Genomic DNA, 8738 nt, shown 5'->3' on the forward strand with positions numbered 1-8738 from the left:
CTATAGTACTATTTTGTTTAAAACAGAATATTATTTAAGACAAACTACGCGGAACTATTTGAATGAAACAATTGGACATTTGGAATAGCAATAAAATTGTTCAAGTAAAATAATACAGTTCTTTATACTGACAATGGGGTTGTTTAAACTAAGCGGTTAAGTTGTTTACATGGAACAATAAACTTCTTTAAGTAAAAGAAACAATTATTTGGATGAAAAAATAAATCTTTTTTCTCGAAAAAAGTACATTGTTTCAATAAAACAACAACATCTTTAGGTCAAATAAATCTTATTCTTTTATTAAACGAATATTTTACTTGAAGTAAAGCTATTCATTATTTGAAAAATCAAACAATCATATTTGTCGAATCAAAAATTTGTTTGTTTGGACCACGGTCTTACATACAGGTCTGGAAACTCATGCCAATTTCGGTGGTGGGGACTGACTCACTTAATGAAGCAAATCTGTAGTTTCTTTTATAGCCACCAGAGTCGCTGCGATGTAGGAGTCACGTTATCGTTGACTACAGTTCGGGGTTAGGGTCACGTAAAACAGTGAGATAAACAGTGAGAAAATGCCGAAAAGGTGTGCCGTTCCGGGATGTGACACAAACAAAAAATTATGCAACAAAAACTACAGTGTTTTTAATGTGCCGAGCGAAGAAAATCTGCGTGAAAAATGGGCAGCTGCAATTCCGGGCATTCAATATTTAAAATCACATCAATATATATGCGAGAGACACTTTAGTGATGAATGGGTAGTGCGGAAGTGGGTGAAACATGATGCTGATGGAGAAATAATAGTTGAAGTAAGTATCATGTTAAAATAATATTGTTTAATAACACATTTTACGCTTTCAATTTAAGAGATTGATTGACGGCAAAGCAATGTAAAAATACTATGCAAAGATCACCAAAAATGAATAAGTTTTGTTATTTAAATAGTTTTTTTCGCAGCTCACAGTTTATGAGTAAATAGTATTTTACTTTTAACTCGTAAGATTGTTCTAATGGAAAAAATTAGTTTGGTTATGCTAGGTTTATATGAAGAAAGTGACTCTTTACACAGAGAGAAATGTTTCTTTAGATTTAATAAATTTTCTTAAATCTAAAGAAATTTATGCATTGGAATAGTCCAACCGAATCAGTGTTTAAACTAAAAAATGCAATTGTTTGATTTTTCAAAGAATACATATCTTTGTCTTAAATAAAAAAATTGTTTGAAACGAAAAACATATTTTCTTTGCTTTAATAATACTATTGTTTTATTTAAATATCAATGTTTTATAAAAAATGTCTTAAACATTTATTTATTATTTATTTATTTATACATGATATATGTAGTAGTCGGTTGACTGCTACGTATATAAATAAATAAATAATAAATAATTGTCATATCTCCATCACTCGAGTGACCGGTGTGATATTAGATTCCAAGTTGTACACTGATGTGTACAACTGCGAGTGATAGATGCTTTTACTGTGGAGCCTTATATACGGTCTCTGGTCGAATTTGACTTACGAGTTTAGTAGCCGCCTAGCGGTGAAAACGCTAATTACATTTATTGTAACCAAAGAAAATGTTTTTTCATCGAAACATATTCTTTCAAACAATCGTGTTTGTTCTATTAAACAATATGGTTTAATGTAATAAAACTACAAAATTTCTATTCAACAAAATAATGTTTTACTTAAAGTAAATTTGTTTCTATGAAATAAATATAATCCAAACAAATGGAAATAACGAATGTAAAGAAATATTTCTCTCTGTGTATATAAAAAGGTTCCTTCTGGTCTAAAGTGTTAATTCTACATTGAACCTTTACGCAGAAAATATTCTTATTTTTACACTGAATTTTTCTTTATGCAGAGACAATTAATGTCTTTATAGCTTGTGGACAATTTATTACTATGGAGGTCTTCCAATTTTTAATGTTAACTAAAAAGATATTTACTTCTTGGGTGCCATATAAACGTATTCGCTTGATGCATGGTGCTATGCCCACAATATTTGACTCTCAATCAGCAAAAGACAGTTCATTAATAAAGAGTAAGTCGCCAAATTTATAATAATGTAACTTTATTGGTTTTATTATAATAAAAACATTTGCATTGTAGTTGATGAATCAAACAATGTTCATGACACAGTGTCTATTGATGCAAGCATTGACGTAATACACGAAGATCAAGATGCTGGTGGGCAAAATGAGCTTGTCTCATTAACAGTTAACACTGAACATCTGCATGACAACGCTGCTATTGTTATGAATATCAACGGTGTAACTAGTTTACCTGATCAAGGTATTCCTAGCCAAAACGAGGATATTTCGAAAGCTGTTTATACTGACCGGATTGGTAATGGTATATACGCAATACAATGCTTTAATGAATTATTTATTGAAAGAAATAATGAACAAGCACTTGTTGTTAATTATCCACACAACTCAAAATTATATTTCAGAAGAGCCAACCGATATTTTGATTGGAAAAGAATTCGAGGATACTAATATATCATCAGCTGCCAATAGAACTCCAGAAATAGAGCCAAGCGATACTAGTATCGTTTTCCTGCAATTCAGAGTTACACATGGATCCCAGATTACATTTTGGTCAGATCCTGCTTCACCAGAAGATGTAATGCTCTCGAGTTCATGGACCGCAACTACAGCGTTTAACAATAAAACACAAAAATTAATAATTTCGCAAATATCAATAAACACTGACTCTAGTTCTACTCCGGTCTTGAGTAAAAGCATCACAATCGACAGCGATAGAATGATAACATACTATGTGCATGGAAAAGTGGTAAAAGAGAACCATCAAGATCTTCCACGAATTTTAAGCACTCCACAAAGGTTGCAGTCAATTATCATGAATTTTCAATCACTACGAGTCTGCAATGGATTAGGTTTAATTAATGTGGATTTAAAAGAAACAAATGCCGCAGTAAAAGATAATTTGAACGTTTGGCGCAGTAACAAATGTTTATTAATTGGACAAAGAAAAAAATGTAACATGTGTGCAAAATTGCGAAAACTTCTAAAGCAAAAGGCTTTACGACACGTGAAGCGTGTAACGGTTAAACGCGTACGCGTTTTATCGAATTCCATGGATCAGAAAAAGCTCAGCATTCTGCGGAAAAAGATTAATGTTGAACGACGTCTGAGGAATCGTCAAAAGTTTAGAATAAAATTACTTACAGATAGTTTGACACAAAAGCAAGATGAATTTGTAGCTTTAAAAAATCAATTGTTGGAGGAACGGTGTAACATGCTTAATGTTCCAGAAACGCAAAAGAAGTTATTACAAGAAATAATAGCTGCCGCAAAGACGAAAAATCCGAACGGTCGAAGATACACAAAGGAGTGGCTCATGTTGTGTATATTAATGAACGTTCGTTCTCCTGGCTATTACGATTTTTTAAGAAGGAACAACATTGTACCTCTTCCCTGTACGAGAACAATACGCGGTTATTTGTCCTTGATTGATTCTAAGTGCGGCTTTGACGAGAAATTTTTTCAGTTATTGAAAAAAAAATGCAATGTAAAAAGCCTATCCAACGCCATGGATTGCTAGTGCTTGACGAGATAAATTTAAGAAGATCCGTTACAGTTTCCTCGAAAAACCTATGCTACAGTGGATTAACGGATTTTGGCGACGATGGACCGAAAGCGTCCGTCATAGACGACCAGGCAACACACGGGCTAGTCTTCTTATTTCAACCTCTCGCCGATACATTTACGCAACCAATAGCTGTTTTTGCATCTAAAGGTCCAGTTAAAGGTGAGGAGTTAGCGAAATTGGCGCTGAAGGCAATAGCTCTTCTAGAAACATCCGGAGTTTTTATTCATGGAATTATATCAGACGGCGCCCACACAAATGCAAAAATGGGTTCAATTCTCGGAATCGAAAGAAGTATTCACAATACAAAAACTTGGTTTACACACCCGTTGAATAGTGAAAGACAGGTTTTTGTTTTCTCCGACGTTCCACATCTCATAAAAAATATTCGTAATCGTCTTTAAGGCCGGTTTTCACACGCAATGATTAGTGGCGCCAACTGACTGGCATTCATTGGCGCCAGAACCGACTAGCAAACTCACAAGTATTTACACAGTGATTGGCGTATACTATGGAAAATATTTAACATTTATTAAACACACAGTAAATGACAACAACCATATAACCTCAAATTTTGAGGTTATATGCTTTGGCCAATAACCGCCAGTAAACGCCACATTACTAGCGCCAGTTTGCATCAAGTGTTTACACTTGCATTTTTACTGGCATTAGTCGACTGGCGCGGCCTGGCGCCACCAATCATTGCGTGTGAAAACCGGCCTTTATAATAAGCGACGGCTGCGGGTACGTATGCTAAATGTATTAAGGTGGTTCATGCAGTACTTGCAAGTCAAATAAACAACTATTTTTATTAGTGATAAATAAGTGTGATTTTTGTCCGTAAAAATCAGCATATAATTAGATTTATTATTCATGACATCTTTAATGTTATACGACCTCTACGTAATTAAAATATTGAGACAAAAGTCACATCTTTTACTAGAGTTGTGAGCCGTATGAATATATGTACAACAGCAGCGCGGCAACGAATAAATAATGCATGTTAAAATTATTTGGACATTTTATAACCTCATTGTATTGAAACTTGTATTTATTCAGTATTGCAGCTAGATCTTGATGCAAGGTAATTTTAATTCTTTTCAGAAATGGACGAATATTTTGATTTTACCCTTTGTTTTATTCAGCGTCCAGAACATGGTAAACAAATGTTTTGAGATATGCGCTATACTCATCAGCTGACACATGCGACGTTGTCAAGCTGCCGCTAATGCCGCTCGAGTCCAGCCGTCAGTTCCGTGTTGTCGATTTAGTCAATCAAAAATTACGTTTTATTAATATATGGTACGGTCAATGAACTCGGACTTTCATCCAGTATCTTGCAAAATGTTTATTGCATCGTTTCGTCAGTTTTTGGTTCGTTTATCTAGTTTTGAAGTATTGCAACTTTTGCAGCATAAGCGCTTTAACCTCGTTTTTCGGATAAGGGGTCCCCCCACCGCGTTAAATTGGCAAAGTTTACAGACATGTATCTCTGGAACCAATCGGTTAAAAAATCCGAACTTTTACAGACACACTCGAGGAACGTTAATCTTTCATTTCATATTAAATTTTCCGGGCTAAGTACATATGACCTAAATGCATGAACCACCTTAAAAAGATGGAAATATATAGGATCAGTAATCAACGCTTTTTTTTGTTATAGTTGAGTGCAAATAGAGATTGGGTCGAATGGAAATATTTTGAAAAGTTGTTTGAAGTGGATACGATGCATCCCGGGAATGCGAGGGCTTGCCCAAAAATATCTCAAAACCATATTAAATTAGACAGTGTTAGTAAAATGCGCGTACGACTTGCAACTCAGGTAGATCTTTAATTACATATTTGTGAATAATGCTTACGAGGAGAGACTACTGTTATTCGGTATTATTACAGATATTCAGTAATTCAGTTGCTGATGGACTAAGATTTTATTCCAGTCACAGGTATGATGGGTTCACCGGCTGCGAAGAAACCATAAAATTCTGTAAACAAATCAATGATATGTTTGATGCATTGAATCGAAAGATGCCAAATCAAGGCCTAACCCTAAAGACGAAAGATTTCGAGGTAAAATAGTGAACAAACTTTTTGAAAGGTTATACTTTTAAACTGTACGCTTAGTAGAGATAAAATGGTTCATGATATTTTAGATTTTACAATCATCTCTGCAATGGCTAGATGACTGGGAAAATGCTAAAATTAGAGGCGATATTTCAAGTGATGAATTTTTAACAACGGACACAGCTAACGGATTAAGATTATCTCTAATATCTACAATGGACCTTTGCAAATATCTCATTACTAATTTCAAGTTTGAATATTTGCTCACTGAAAAAGTCAATCAAGATAATTTAGAGGCAATCGTCTCATCATCATAATATTATGCTTTAATCGACTTCATTTTAACTCTCTAATAGGAATTATTGAACTACTCCACAGAAATTCTTTGGTACAATACGACAGGCTGCAGGTTCTAACGATCACCCCAGTTGTTCAACATTTTTGCAATTATACAAACTACTATCGATGTACAGTATGATTAGGCCGCCGATTTATGGCAATTGTACAATCACAAGCAATAAGCCAACTAATATTTTATTTTTAATTGACGATTTGCTAAAAATTTATGGTCGAAAAGATACGAAGAGTTCACAAGTCATAAATAAATTACGATATCAATTGGATAAACTGATAGAGCATGAAGAGTGGGAAATGGACGAACTTAAAGATAACGATTATGCATTACCGCATGTATTAGACTGCATTGTGTATTATGTCACAGGTTTTTACTTTTATAACTGTATTCCTGCTGTACGCTTTGCCCTTTATATCTTACGCTTTACATGCTTTTTTTTTTTTTTTTTATAAGTAGACTTAGGAACATTAACATTCTTCTGCTTTCCCTTACAGAAATATAATACTATAAGTGATTATTTGGCAAGTGATTAATTACTTATTTTGAGTATTAAAAGCACTGTTTTTAATGCTTTTAATACTCAAAATAAGTAATTAATGTAAGCAAGTCCTTCGACGTTATGATTGTATAGTTTGTGCACGATCTTTGACTACGAATGGAAACGAAGTTTTACCATCAATGTTAGTGGATGTAAAATCCCGAGGAGGATTGGTGCATCCTAATATTTGTTTTTATAATTTAATAAGATATGTTGAATCATGTTTTGCCAAGCATGCCTCTAATATTAATGTTTTTGAATTAACTATAGAGGAAGTGCTAGAAAATTATAATTTTACATTTCCATGTAAAGAGCACGCTTCAAATATTTTATCATATTCGATTCACTATTATATTCGGCTTAGAATGCGACAATACACGTATCAACATAATCAAAAGAAAAGAAAAGATTTTGTGAAACGAAATAAATTGTCTAAATTGACAAATGAATAAAAACTGGTCCACATTATACAAAGTACTGTCTTTTCATTTTTTCTCCCCCAAAACTGACTAAAACCAATAAGAATTAATTTCACATAAAACCTTCAACAACTTGATTTACCATTAATTTATTCCTTAGAAGTTTTTATCATTATCTCGGCTAGATTTAAATTACATTTTGTATAAGAACAAATTTAATACCATATGTACCCGTAATTGAGTGTTATAACTGTTGACGTCCAATTTGGGATCAATAAATATAAATTTTTTATTTACAATGCTGGTTATTTACAGTGCTTTATAATTTCTTTTTCTTAAAAAAATAATAAACAGGAACTCAAGCTCTAATACTTTAAAACTTAGTATGAATCGATTAGACTCGGTTTAAACTCAGTACAGTTTAAATAAAAACGGTATGCAGGTATGTCTCGGGTCCAAGATATTTGCATTAGCTTAATTTTACATTTGCTAGACAGAGATCGAAAGTGTTTGTATGTATATATGTATATATTCTATCGCACTCAATCGTACTGTGACCCCTACATCGCAGCGACTTCGGTGGTCGAATTTATAACTACAGATTTGCTTCACTAAGCGAGTCATCCCCCACCATGGGAGTTTCCAGACCTGTATGTAAGACCGTGGTTTGGACCTATTCCAAAAGATTTTGTTTGAATCTCATAAAATTTACTAAATCCAAAGAAACCGTTCTCTCTGTGTATACAATAAAAATTTAATAATATATAAACAGTTAATTTAATATTATATTATATAAAAAGTATATAAAACGTATATAAAAAAATATAAAATTATATAAAATATATAAAAAAAATTATATATAAATATTTCGGTATAGTTAAACGGCCTGACTGGCAAGTTTTATTAAGCATAACACAACGACGTTTCGACCACTATTTTGGGTCCTTTTCAAGTTATTTTAGCAATGATGGATCATTGTGCGTCAAACATATAAAATTCGTGGCGGGTCGGAAAAACACGACGGTCTCATGTGAAGGCCGAACAACTAATGATACATTGTCGCAAAATACAGTAAACATAGAAGGAAACTCAAAGTGAAGATATTATTTGATCATAGACCAATGGCAGGTTTTCAGTGTCTTTCTGTGAGTTGATTGCCTCTTTATGTTTTTTAATGAATAGCATTTCAGAAATTTCACGTTTTTTTAAATTTTGTTCTTTGTGTAAGATTGTAACATCCTGCCATTTGAAATTATGGTCGGAGTCTGTTCTATGCCTACTGACGACCGAATGTTGGATAGGGGGTTTGTTGATATCTGCGCGATGCTCTTTTATACGCGTTTCTAAATGTCGCTTTGTTTGTCCGATATAGCATGCATTGCAATCAGAGCAGTCGAGTTTATAAACGACATCAGTGCATCTCTTAATCTCCAATTTATCCTTCCCTTTTCTGATTAGTGTATCCATTTTCTTAGGGACCGTATATAAGGTGTTCAAACCGTAGTTTTTGAACGTTCGGCGTAATCCCTCACTAAAAGTTTTTACGTAGGAGATGGGAACGTAATTTTTCAGATCAAGAGTAAATGCACTGCTTTCGTTGTTAGCGCTATTCTCATTATTCGATCGTTTGTTAATTTCTGAAATTCATCGTCTCGTTTATTGTTGGAAATTCCTTAGTCACCGCATCTGTAAGAAAAAATATAACATTATTATAGCAAGAAAAGATAAGTTAAAGTTAACGAGA

At 33.3% G+C, this 8738-nt stretch overlaps 1 protein-coding gene across 1 annotated transcript; it reads left to right on the top strand.

Moving 5' to 3' along the window:
• Positions 1 to 420: 420 nt before the first annotated feature.
• On the top strand, positions 421 to 7049 carry LOC139822393 (uncharacterized). The gene is given in 9 exon segments (XM_071794063.1): positions 421 to 809; positions 1963 to 2050; positions 2119 to 2361; positions 2462 to 3532; positions 3535 to 4017; positions 4340 to 4365; positions 5285 to 5443; positions 5515 to 5688; positions 5772 to 7049. Coding segments are annotated over 9 exon segments (2706 nt in total). The 5' UTR covers positions 421 to 575; the 3' UTR covers positions 6000 to 7049.
• Positions 7050 to 8738: the final 1689 nt, after the last annotated feature.

The sequence above is a fragment of the Temnothorax longispinosus genome, chromosome 11 (genome assembly GCF_030848805.1).
Source record: "Temnothorax longispinosus isolate EJ_2023e chromosome 11, Tlon_JGU_v1, whole genome shotgun sequence".
Taxonomy (NCBI): Eukaryota; Metazoa; Arthropoda; class Insecta; order Hymenoptera; family Formicidae; genus Temnothorax; species Temnothorax longispinosus.